Consider the following 12433-nt stretch of genomic DNA (forward strand, 5'->3'; position numbering starts at 1 on the left):
CATTTGATACTATTTAATTTTATAACTGGGACATTCTTTTATGGATATCATGTATAAAATAAAGAGCAAGTGACAATATTGTAACACTGAAAGACAGACATTGTTAGAGAGAAATGTTGCACTTGGTAAAGTCTATAAAAGTCAACTCATGGAAATGCAATTAATTTAACAATTTAAATATTAATGTAAAGGCATACTGCATTGACCGCAGCTTATACATACTTACTTCAGCAAGTTAAAAGTAAATGTTTCTGTGTCTGTAATGAAAAATGAATAATATGTAATATGTTGAGCATCACTTAAAATAGCATTTGAACATTTATACAAGGATTCACTGAGAAGACTTTACAAGAAAATGTAAAATGAAAATTTACTTGACTTGTAAATATTTCCATCTTTTTGTATGGAGAAGTAATATGTCCTGATAGACACGTGTCCAATATTTAACTATTTCAGTTGTATGTGCAATATTTGTTGGATAGAATAAAAATACTATACAAACAAGTATACAAAAGAAAACTGTTGTATCTCTTATTTCCACCACTCCACATTTGTACATTCATAACATAAGTTGCTTCTTAAATCCAATAAAATTGACAACAATAACAGCAAGGATACCTTAAGAATTAACAAACTAGTCACATATTAAATTTGAAATATCAGCAGTGGAACTGGTCAATTACTGCTACAATTTTGTGTCATTTTTAAAGTTGTTCACAATAATAAAACTGTGTTTGGAACTCTAGCTGTGTTTCTTTTGTTTTGACAAATCCTTTGCTTTCATCTTCTGTATTTCAAGGCCTGCAAACAACATGCAAGTTATTCTCAACATAGTTTACAGGTTACTTATATAAAGAAAATGTAGACATTATTAGCATAAATATGTTAAACAAGCTGGATAGTTACCCCATATTTGTGAATTCAGATATTCGCCAAACAAAGACATCAGTATGCATGCTATAAATATTACAGCTGAGAAACAAATACGCTGGGTCCAGTTCAAAACTCCATATATTGGATACAGCCATGTTCCATCATAGTAGTATGTAGAGAAAAAGCTGAAATTTTGAAAGAGAAATATATATTGTCCCTGCATAAGTAATTATTTATTAGAGATAATTTTTCCTGAGAATATTGCATAGCCATGTTCTCATGCAGACTGGAATACCATAAGCATGAAACGAAATGTAAATGGCTGATAAGTCACAAATATGTCTTTCATATAACTTCCGGGAATTTAGCCAGGTAACACTTTCAGCGATTGCCGATATTTCGGTGGGAGAACACCCCGCCATTTTCAAGGCAAACTGCCTGTTTGCCTTGAAAATGGCGGGGTGTTCTTCCGCCGAAATATCAACGGTCGCTGAAAGTGTTACCTGGCTGAATTCCCGGAAGTTATTTGAAAGTTGTATATGCCAAGAGAAACTCAGGTCTCACACAAATATGTCTTACTGAATTTAAATATTTGTTGTACACCTACAAAATGATTCAGATAAGAACACACCACTGGTAAAGTTAGCGCCCAGTTTAGTTTTTATTATAGGTTTCATCTTTCACACCTAAGCAAAAAGAATGTTGGAGCATTCAGTGATCATAAAAAGATTTTCATTACAGAAAAGTGATGAATTTGTTAAAGGTTTCACTTCAGCACAATGATTCGTACTACAATATACTCTGATGAGCCAAAACATTACGACCACTGCACACCGTGAGGTTGAATGCCTCCTAGTGGTGTTGTGGGCACATGATCCAGTAAGGAAAGAATTTAAGTGGCAGAGAGGTGAATGGGCAGTCATTATAATGAATATAAGGGGCCGAAATGCAGAAATTCACTGATGTAAGTAGTTTTGACAAAAGGCACATTGTTGTGGCACTGCAGCTGGAAATGAGAACCTCTGAAATGGTGAAGATTGTCTGCTGTTTGTATACTACTATCATGAGCACCTATGGAAAGTGGGTGGAGGGTGGTGGTACAACGCATAGGCTGTATGATACTGGACATCCACGTCTCATCACAAAACATGTAGGTCAGAGGAGCCACACCTGTGTAATCCAGGATAGACAGTGATCTGAGGCAGATCTGACAACAGAGTACAATGCTGGTGCAGCACACCATTCAAACACCATTGTTGAATCTCGAGCTCTGCATCAGTCAACCCCTCCATGTTCATGTGTTGACCTAACAACATTATCAATTACAAATGCAGTGGGCTCTGCATCACTGAGGTTTCACTGTGTATCAATACAAATGTGTCACCTGCTGAGTCAATTGCACTTGTTGTTACACCAGGTCGATGGCTGGATCCTTACACACCACCATCCAGGTGAATGGTTGCTTGAAATGTAAACTGCGCCACAGATGCAGGCCGGTGAGAGCAAAATTATGCTATGGGGTAGATTGTTTGGGTTTCTATGGTACCTATGGTAGTACTTGATGACACCATGACAGCAGTGAACTATATGAACATTATTGTGGATCACATGCATTCATTCATGGTTGAAGTCTTCTCTAATGGCATGACATCTTCCTACAGGATAACTCTGTGCAACACAAGGCCAGTATCATGCTGCAGTGGTTAGAGGAGCACGATAGTGAATTCACAGTGATATCTTAGACAGCAAACGCCCCTGATCTGTACCCATTGGAACACATATCAGGTGCCACTGTCCTGTAATTTGCAGGAATTTAGCGACCTGTGAGTAAACATTCGGTGCCATATACTTCTGGAACCTATCAAGAACGTGTAGGATCATGCCAAGCAGAATCAATACTGTACTGTGTTTGAAAAGTGGACCAATACACTATTAAATTGGTGGTCATTATGTTTGGCTCATTGGTGTAAAATATGACATACAACTTTGTAATCTGCAAGTATGAGGTCTGTTCGAAAATTCTCGAACATTCATAATTTAGCACCAATTATAGAGTAGATCCCAACTATTAATCCAGGCACTCATACCATTAGAGCTGCTTACCAACTTGCATTGCAAACAGTACAATAAGTAAATGTCTGCAACTTTCAAGACTTAAATCAAATAGAACTCACATAAAAACTGACTGAGTACTAAATCACAATACTGACTTGAAGTCTTTGCTGCCACATGGTCTGCAAGTGAAATGGTCTTGTTGACCTCAGGCTCTTGGTTTTAAAAGCTCTCAGTTCTGTACTGAGAGTGCTGCTCAGACTCAAAAATACATTCATGTCACACTAAATGTTTTGGGCCCTGACACGCAAATTTATCATGGATAGCATTCTTGAAAACTGTACTGATATGTTCTAGTTCTTGGAACATCAGTATTTTATCCAGGTGGATGAATATTGGAAAAACAGTCTGTGGAGGCAAGTGGTTCAGATGTTCCACCTTGAATGTTTTCGTGATCCAATGTTGTTGCTGGGAATACAGAAATGTCTGCCCCAGACACATCAATGATGTTTGTTGCAATCCATTATGAAGATGCAGTGAGATGATTCAGCCTCCTCACTGTGTGCCATGCTGAACAAGTCACATACTAGTTTTCCTTCTGAGTGTTAGCAGATTGTTGAGAAATAAATGAACATGGCAATGTGCACTTCTCTGCAGTCTGTTTGAAATTATGACACCAGCAGATAGAACGTGCAAGTTATAATGATTTTGTTTTGAAATGCTTCCTGATAAAGTCCCAGTTTGTAGTTTCTAAATCGGTGTCATTGGTTCCAAAAGCTGTTGCTCCAGTAGGAAAATTCTGTCATTGTGATTATATACAGACTGACTGGGCATTGTGATCCCTACATTTTGTCAGCCATAAAAGGCACTGTTTCAAGATTTTCACATTGCAAAATGGTGCATGGATAGAATGCACATTGGATGGTAGTTGCTGAAGATATATATTTCTTAAAAATAAATAAATAAATAAATATATAAAAATAGGTTACTTGCATTCCTGCAGGAGCCAACACCGCCCTGAGTAAAAATCTGGACTTGGACGTCTAGAACACTCTCCCTTGTAAAGCTCACCTGACAGTCTCTCTAAACCACAAATGCACAGACTGCAGCACATGAGGTGCATTCAGTCCACTGTTGATGTGATGGTAGCCTGCCCCTTATCATCCATTCTTGTAATTTTTTCCTCATCTTTCAATTCCTTTTAGAAAGTAGAGGACTGCCAGAACTTAGTTCTTTTGAAGCAGACCAGTCTAGCTGGCATTGGGGCTAGTAGATCCCAATTTGGAATAATAACTTGTCTCATGGCACATTGTTTTTGAGCTTGCACACTTACACAACAATGCAGTGGAACAGTGTTCATGTGTTTCTGTAAGGAATGACATTGTTCAGTCGTCAGCTGTTTGTGTATTCTAAAATACACACCTTGCATCAACGAGCTTCATCAGCCTACTCATTAGTGTGTTGAACTTTTTGCAGTGAGAGTAAGCAACAAGTTTATATGTTGCTGATACCTGTAAGCATTTACTTCATGATCATTGATCGATAATAATGTAAGAAAAGTTTGTACACTAATCATTTTTTTGTTTACAAAAATTTTTGTTTTTGTATTCATAAGCATTGTTGTACCCAGTTGGAGGATGTTGAAAAATTAAACCAATAGTGGATAAGGACCTAGTTGAAAGCACAGATTACAGGATGAGAAGTAGCAGTTTCAGGATAGATGGATGGAAAAATACTTTTTTGAGTAGTTTCCGAATAATATCATTTTCATTATTTGAAAAAGTTTTGTAACTATCCCAAAGGAATACAACTGGGAGATACTGTGAAAGACTTCATTCTGCATTTTCTGAATTGACAGAAGAATTATGTAAACAGAAAATTTATTTTATAAATGAGAATGGGAACATTAGTAAGTGATGTTCAGAAAACCTGTTAAAGACTCAGAAACTGCAACATAAATAAGTTTTGAACTCTCGCCATATAGCAAATAGACTGCGATTTTATCAAAAATTGTTTCGATATGGCTGCTAAAAAATTTGCTCAAAATCTGTTAAGCATTACGAGAAACTTCAGCTACACCATATGACTATGCAAAGGAGAATTACTGCAGTATTGGCAAACATAAAGGACCAGTTGAATATTTGCTCAAAGAAATTTGCTTACTTTTCATTGGCTACCAATGAATCAACAGACATAACTTCCGCACCTCAGATGTTAGTATTAGCACAGGGTATAATGCATGAGCTTGAAGTATGTGAAGCATTGGCTGGAAAGAGTTCATTGTCAGAGCAAAGTAGATGTTGCGATATGTTACTGAACTCTTACAACAGTGTTCAAACATTAATTTAGATCTGTCTAAGGTAGCAGGTATTGGGACTGACAGAGCACTTCCATGGTAGGAATTAATTCTAGATTGGTGTCATTACTAATATGGCATTTAGGAGTACATGATGATTATTTGATACTGTTACACTGTATAATCAACCAAGAGACTTTGCGTCCAAGGATAATAAGTTTTGAACGTGTCATGAAAGTTGTGGTTGCAATAATTAATTTCATAAAATCTCGTGGCCCCAGTTACAGACACTTCAAAACTGTTTTTGAAGAAACTGACAGTGAAGGTGCTTTGAACACAGAACTAAAATGGTAAAGTTGCAATCAAATGCTGGAGTGATTTCTGAATTACTGATGAAAATGAAATTCTCATGACTGAAAAGAACAGGAATATCTCTGAATTATAAAATATAGACTTGGCATTTTTGACTGATATTACTAATCACTGAAATATGTTAAATACACAGTTTCAAGGCAGAAATCGATTGATTACTCAACTTTATAGCCATATCATATCCTTCCAGCTTGTTGTTGCACAAATGGTGTGTCATCAAATGAATTTATTTATTATTGTTTGGCTTTTGCGCAGGGAAGGGGGGGGGGGGGTCAGGTCACATAAGAGTGTAGTGCATAATGCTTACAATATAAACTCTTATAAACAAACTCATTGAGCATTTAAGTAATCTATCGAGTTTGGAGTTGCCAGCAGAAGTTGATACATACTTATCAGTTCCTCTCTTCTGGCGCAACATAGCTTTTGTTGGGAGTGTTAACTCCAGCCTGCACTCTGCTTAACATTAATCTGTAAAACTCTTTCCAGTGGTGTTTACTGGATGTCAAAAGCAAGGGACTTCTCTTTTATTGTCCCATTTCAAGTCTTTTCCTAATTACCAGCTTATTCGTATTTTGAGACTCGTGTGTCTACTATTATGTACAAATTGTGCTTCTCTGTTTCAAAAGCCCACTTGCTATTGTGTACTCCAGAGATTACTTAGTGCAGGGTGTGGGTGCACTGGCAGTTGGGGCCAACGGCAGCCTGAAAATGTTGATACTAGCCAAATGAAATCGAGCACACACTGATTTAAGATATATATGTTGTGCACTTGTTCACATATCTGGGAAAAAGGTTGACAAATGTATGGGCAGAAGCCCACTGTGTGCGTGCGTGTGTGTGTGTGTGTGTGTGAAAAGTCTACAGATTTTAAAAAATTAGTTGTGGCTTTATAATTACGTAGTGATTAATTTTGCTAAAAATTGAGTATCTGCTCAAGTACCAATGTGTGCAAAACTTATATCCTAGTTATTTGCTGTGCAAATAAAATTTTGGAAATAAAGGTTCAGTGGCTTACCAGTAAGAGATCTTTGTATACAAGCAAATCTTCTCCATGGTAATTTCTCTACCAGCATGCCAGAAGTCTTCTGGTCTACTGTCACATAATCTTGAAGGGAATTCTTCTGTGATGTGCCTGACAGTCTGTGGTTCTCCACAATCATTAAGTGGTAATGGGTGCTTATCCCACTTGTGCAAAAAGTATGCATATCTGTATTGTTTGTTTCTAATCCTATTTAGTACTGACCTCATTTTGCATGGAATGGGTGATATATGGCATATTATTTTGTCCAGTCCAATCGATGCATTACTACTGTTGAACTCTACAGAGAGCCTTGCGGATACTGTTGATGGTCATTCAGAGCAGAGTCAGTTATAGTCACCATCATAGGCATCTTGATGTGCTGTTAGATTCTTGTAATCCATGATCTTCTAGTATTCATTCATGAGAGCATTTATATGTAATAGTGAAGGAGTGGAATGTGGCCTAGTACTGGCAGTCATTCTGTAGGTGTTTATTTAAGGGGAGTCGGGATGATGCAAATGACAAAATTAACATTTTTTAGTATTTTCATTATAAAATTATTTGGAGTTTTCTGAATAAAACAAATCAAGTTTCATCCGTCTAAGTGTATTCTAAGTGTGTTTTTTATCTCTGCAAAGTTGTCGCGCAGCGTAAACAGTTGTAGCGACTTGGGGGGAGTGGGGGGGGGGGGGGGGTGTCACCTCTGATGGCACTGCAGGCTGGCTGCAAGCAGGGTATCTTTGTGGAATTAGACAATGTTTTGTTTTCCAACATTGTATGGCTTTATCTCTGTGACAAGTGACTGTTCATATCGGTAAACATAAAGACTATACTGTGTGTGTTGACTTGGGGAGTTTGCTTTGTGTTGTTTAGCTGTTCAATTTTGTGTATTTGACGAATTTTCCTCATACCTGTTTTACATGTTTGGTTTGTCAATATCAATATGCCCAGTTTGAGCAATTGAGTGTTTAAGAAAAGGCACAATGAGTGGAAGAAGAAATCTTTTGTTGTTTCGAAGGGAGATGCTGCTCAGACTGCTTCACCGCCTACTCCAAATGAATGTGATAGAACTTCTTCCAGCAAGAAACTTTGTGACCACAAAGGAAAATTTGCAAACTATGAAAGTGACAGTAATGATGTGAATGAAATAATTAACATTTCCTTGCTCTCTAATATTTTGAAACACAACATGTTATGCCAAGTTTGCAAAGGAAGAGGACTGGAATTGAAAATAACTTCACACATTGGTTTGGCATGTAAAATGTTATTGAAGTGTAAAAAATGCGCTGCAGAAGTTTCTTTTTCCAATTCTACCAGTATTCCTCATAGTGGTAATAGTGGAAAGAAGGTGTGTGATATAAATGTTAGGTTAGTGTATGGCTTGCATTGCATTGGCAAGGGCAGTGCTGCAGGGACAATGTTATGTGGAATTATGAACTTGCCAAAACCACCAACCAAGTTTGGATTTTATAATGAATTGGTGGGATCTTCTGCTGAAGATATTGCTCAAGCAACAATGAAGAAAGCAGTTGACGAAGCTGTGACAGATAGTGGGAATTGTAGAGATTTAACTGTTGCTTTGGATGGATGATGGCAACGTAGAGGTCATAAATCTCTAAATGGAGTTGTGACAGCTACCAGTGGAGACAGTTGCAAAGTAATTGATGTTGCTATTCTCTCAAAACAATGAAGATGTAAGGGCAATACCAAGGACGAACATAGTGAAAGTTGTGAAGCAAACTTCCAAGGCACGAGTGGAGCGATGGAAGTAGAGGGAGGGAAAGCATTTTTTTCCAGATCACATGAGTGGTATAATGTATGATACACTAACTATCTAGGAGATGGTGATTCTAAGGGATATAAAGTTGTAGAGGAACTCAAACCTTATGCCAATGAAATTCATATTAAAAAACAGGAGTGCATTGGACATGTGCAGAGGTGCATGGGGGCTCGATTCAGAGATTTATCACAGCCAAGTTTATTGGTAAAGTGTTTACATGGGAAAACACAAAATCCAAATGAAAGTATAAATAATTTAATTTGGATTAGGATTCTCAAAAGAGTGTTTGTACAGATAAAAACATTGCATTTTGGAGCGTATGATGGAGTGGCAACATACGATGAAGGAAACATTAACAAATCTGATGTGCTGAAACGTTTAGGTTTCCAACCAGGACACAACACCATTTCCACAATGTGCCAAATTGATGAAGAAAGACCAAGAGGTGCAGGAGGAAGAGACAAAAGCCTACAACATGCAGAAAAATGGAAAGAAAGACCATTGAAAGGGAAACTACCACTGGAAAAAGAAGAGGATGCTGATAATCCATCATATGGGGCAGGAATGTATTAAAAAACCTTGGAAGCCATTTCCCATAACTTTATACTTTTCATATTTGAGGAACATTTTCTCAAAAACTGCTAACAGTATATCAATGAAATTCATACACAATATTGTTTACTTCTTTTCCTTCATTTTTATAGGAAATTGTAAAAAAATATTGTATAATTGAAGAGTTATAGAAGAAACAGTGCAAAGTTTTAGAGAAAAAAATAAGCAGCTGCTTAAAAAAATTGTAAAACAAAAACCAATAAATATTTCTTAACATGGCATTTTAATTTTGTAGAGAAATATTCACTGAACATGTAGTGCAAATTTCAGAGCAATATGTTTAATGGTTTTAGAAAAAATGTTCCTTCTATTATCTAAAATTAATATGGAGGAGATGGATCATTCCGACTGCCCTTAATACTACCTGCAATCATTGGAATGGTGTTATTTAGTTGGACATCTATCACTTATACATATGAGCACAATATTCAGCAGCTAAGAAGACAAGACCCAGAGCAGAAGAACATAAGTTGGATGCTGATGTTCCTCAGGTTGTACCACATAACTTTTGAATTATGTTGTTTCTCGTTTTCAGTTTTCTGGCTGTTTTTGTTAGATGCTCTCTGAAATGCAGAGTTCTATCTGGGTTCCCCCAAGTGCTTTGGTGGTTTATTATGAGTTAGTGTAGTTTTTGATTTCTTCTGGGAGGTTTATTACTTAGGTGGAAGCAGGAAACCTTCATTTTTGTGGCATACGTTTGGGGTCAACATTTGCTAAAGCACTATCCACTACATCTAGGTCCTCCATTGGGATTTCTTCTGATTGGTGAATTGAGGAACACCTTGTTGCAGGTCCCTGTCATCAGCGTGACCAAACTTCCTTGATTTTTTTTTTTTAATTATTGGCTTGCCTGCATTGTATAAGTTGAAGAAAAGTGGACCAAGAACTGATCCCTGTGGTAGAGAGATTTTTAATTTTCTTGGGGAGTGGATACTGGATACCGTGACCACTTGGAAAAGTCAGTTGTTTAGCATACTGTCAATTAGGTGAGTGAGCAGATAAAAAAAGTGATGAGATGCTTATTATCTAGAAAAAATGGGAAATCATTTACATGACATAAAGAAACAAGTGGTTGATAGGAACAGTCTCATTAAGTATGATTCATTACCGTAGGGAAACTCATTATAATTCAGTTACATACCATACACCATAAGCCACCGTAATTGCTGCAATACCATACACAGTAGTCCGTCGTGATGCAGGATACCAGTGAAATGTTATTAACAGCTCAGTAAATGCAGCAACAGTAATATTTGTGTGCAGTGCATGATTTAACCAAAGAGGCAAAAAGGCGTCCAGTGCTTTAGGCAATATGAGTTCACGATCTATTGAATATATAGTCCAGAATACCAATGTCACGATCTGTACAAGAAGAAATTAAAATGCGAAACATTCAAAAATGGTTCAAATGGCTCTGAGCACTATGGGACTTAACATCTTAGGTCATCAGTCCCCTAGAACTTAGAACTAGTTAAACCTAACTAACCTAAGGACATCACACACATCCATGCCCGAGGCAGGATTCGAACCTGCGACCGTAGCAGTCGCGCGGTTCCGGACTGCGCGCCTAGAACCGCGAGACCACCCGGCCAGTGCGAAACATTCATTACTGTTTTCTTTTCACTGCTGTGCTATTCAGCAGATATTGTTTTTCATAAAATGGAAAAACTGAAGTTCCACTTAATTGCTTAGGTACATGAAACACTGTTCAAATCAGCTCTGACAGTTACATAAATTTCTTATAGTCTAATGATAATAATACTTTTAACACTGAAGACTGACCACATTACTAAAAATACACCCACAGTTAAATAATCTGTAAGAATTTCTAGAAACTTTCATTTGATATCAACATCATGGTTGCTTTAAGATTCTCACAGCCAAATAGTTAGTTTTTGTGAAGCAGTTGCCCAGTTATTGGGTACTGTCTATAGTTGGAGGAAACTAATTTTGGTGATTACAAGATGATGCAGGCTGTATGTATACTTATCTTCACTATAGTGTAGTTCCTATATTATTTTACATCACTATATAAAATCTCATCCTCTGAAACATCATATTCCAATAAATGATTACACTTAAGAAATTTAGTTAAGTGTGTTACACAATAAAGTTCATTTTATCTACAAATAATGCCCCTGTTTGTCTCCTACAAATATCTGAAAACTACTGAACAAAATTTCCTCAGTAAAACAATCAAAACTGACTGGCATTAAGGCAGAAAGACATAAAAAGCAGGTTGATACATTTTTAATTTGTTTTCTTAATCATTTTCCATTCATTCATCTCAATAATTGTTACATTATAATAAATGTATTGTGCCTTTTACAGTCCTTCATTGGTTTCTCAGACATTTTATTTCTCACAAAATGCTTGATACATAATGCAAGATCTGCAATATAAGCAAAATATATTTTCTTTCATCTGCAACAACTTGTTCTGTCACTATGAAAAAGATCTTAGGTTATTATATTACTAATGTTTGCCTTGGCATCTAATATGTATGTGTGGAAATGACAAACTGTCAAAGTCTCACTCACATATAGCACAGATAATGATGTGAATTTATTTATTGAACATTTGAAGTAGCAATAAATAATTTAAAATAAGAGTCTGTGTATAATGATTTCAGTATAGAAATTGTAAACAAGGATTAGCAATGTGCAACTAATATTTTGAATATTCTATCAACATCAAATTTATATCATACTAACATGTGCCCACATTCTGACAAGGAGGTAGAAGACCTGTACTAAGAATTATAAAAACTGATAAATGACAACAGCCTCCACTAAAAAGAAAATTTTAACACAAAAGTAGGTGAAAAATGTGGACAACTTTCCTACATAGATATTAGGGAGTGTCCCAATAAGATACCTGCGGCAGTTACAGCTAACTATACTTTATTGAATCATGACATACAGAGACGTGACTTACATTGAACATGACTCAGAACAAACTGCAGTCTTTGGTCAAGTCACAGATATTTCAGTTATATTAACGTCAGCTATGTGCATCAAACAGAGTGTCCTCACAGAGACACCCCCCCCCCTCCTCCTCCTGGAGTGCAGAGCACTGAATGGAAGATGAGAGTGGGGTTCACAACTGCTGAAATGTGGGTACAGGTAAGTATGAGGGGTTACCTGAAAAAGACTGGAATAACATTGCTGTGTGCCGAGTTAGTGTAGTATGCATTTCTGCTGCTAGGTGTGTATAGCACAACTCATTGCTAGCAGTGCCATCTGTGTTGTCAGCCAGGTTTGTTCTGTTCATCTGCAGTAATTGTTTTTGCTAGCACTATTTTGTTCTTGTTTCATTTTTTATGATGGAAAGTTTAAGGGAACAACATGCAGCTGTGAAACCTTGCTTAATACTCAGTAAAAATGCTACTGAAACTGTTTTAATCTTGAAAACATCATACCAAGAT

The 12433-nt window shown here is 36.7% G+C and overlaps 1 protein-coding gene across 3 annotated transcripts in view; it reads right to left on the reverse strand.

Moving 5' to 3' along the window:
- Positions 1 to 265: 265 nt before the first annotated feature.
- Positions 266 to 12433, reverse strand: part of LOC126237102 (androgen-dependent TFPI-regulating protein-like) — a 137450-nt gene continuing 125282 nt past the window's right edge. The window contains exons 2-4 of one of the 3 annotated variants that reach the window (XM_049946914.1): positions 10148 to 10368; positions 907 to 1058; positions 275 to 801 (exon numbers count right to left, since the gene is read on the reverse strand). In XM_049946914.1, coding sequence (XP_049802871.1) covers positions 743 to 801; positions 907 to 1058; positions 10148 to 10368 — 432 coding nt within the window. In that variant the 3' untranslated portion in view covers positions 275 to 742. Of the gene's footprint in view, positions 802 to 906; positions 1059 to 10147; positions 10369 to 12433 lie in introns of all 3 variants that reach the window. The other 2 variants (XM_049946911.1, XM_049946913.1) reach the window with 2 other exon arrangements.

The sequence above is a fragment of the Schistocerca nitens genome, chromosome 2 (genome assembly GCF_023898315.1).
Source record: "Schistocerca nitens isolate TAMUIC-IGC-003100 chromosome 2, iqSchNite1.1, whole genome shotgun sequence".
Lineage (NCBI taxonomy): Eukaryota > Metazoa > Arthropoda > Insecta > Orthoptera > Acrididae > Schistocerca > Schistocerca nitens.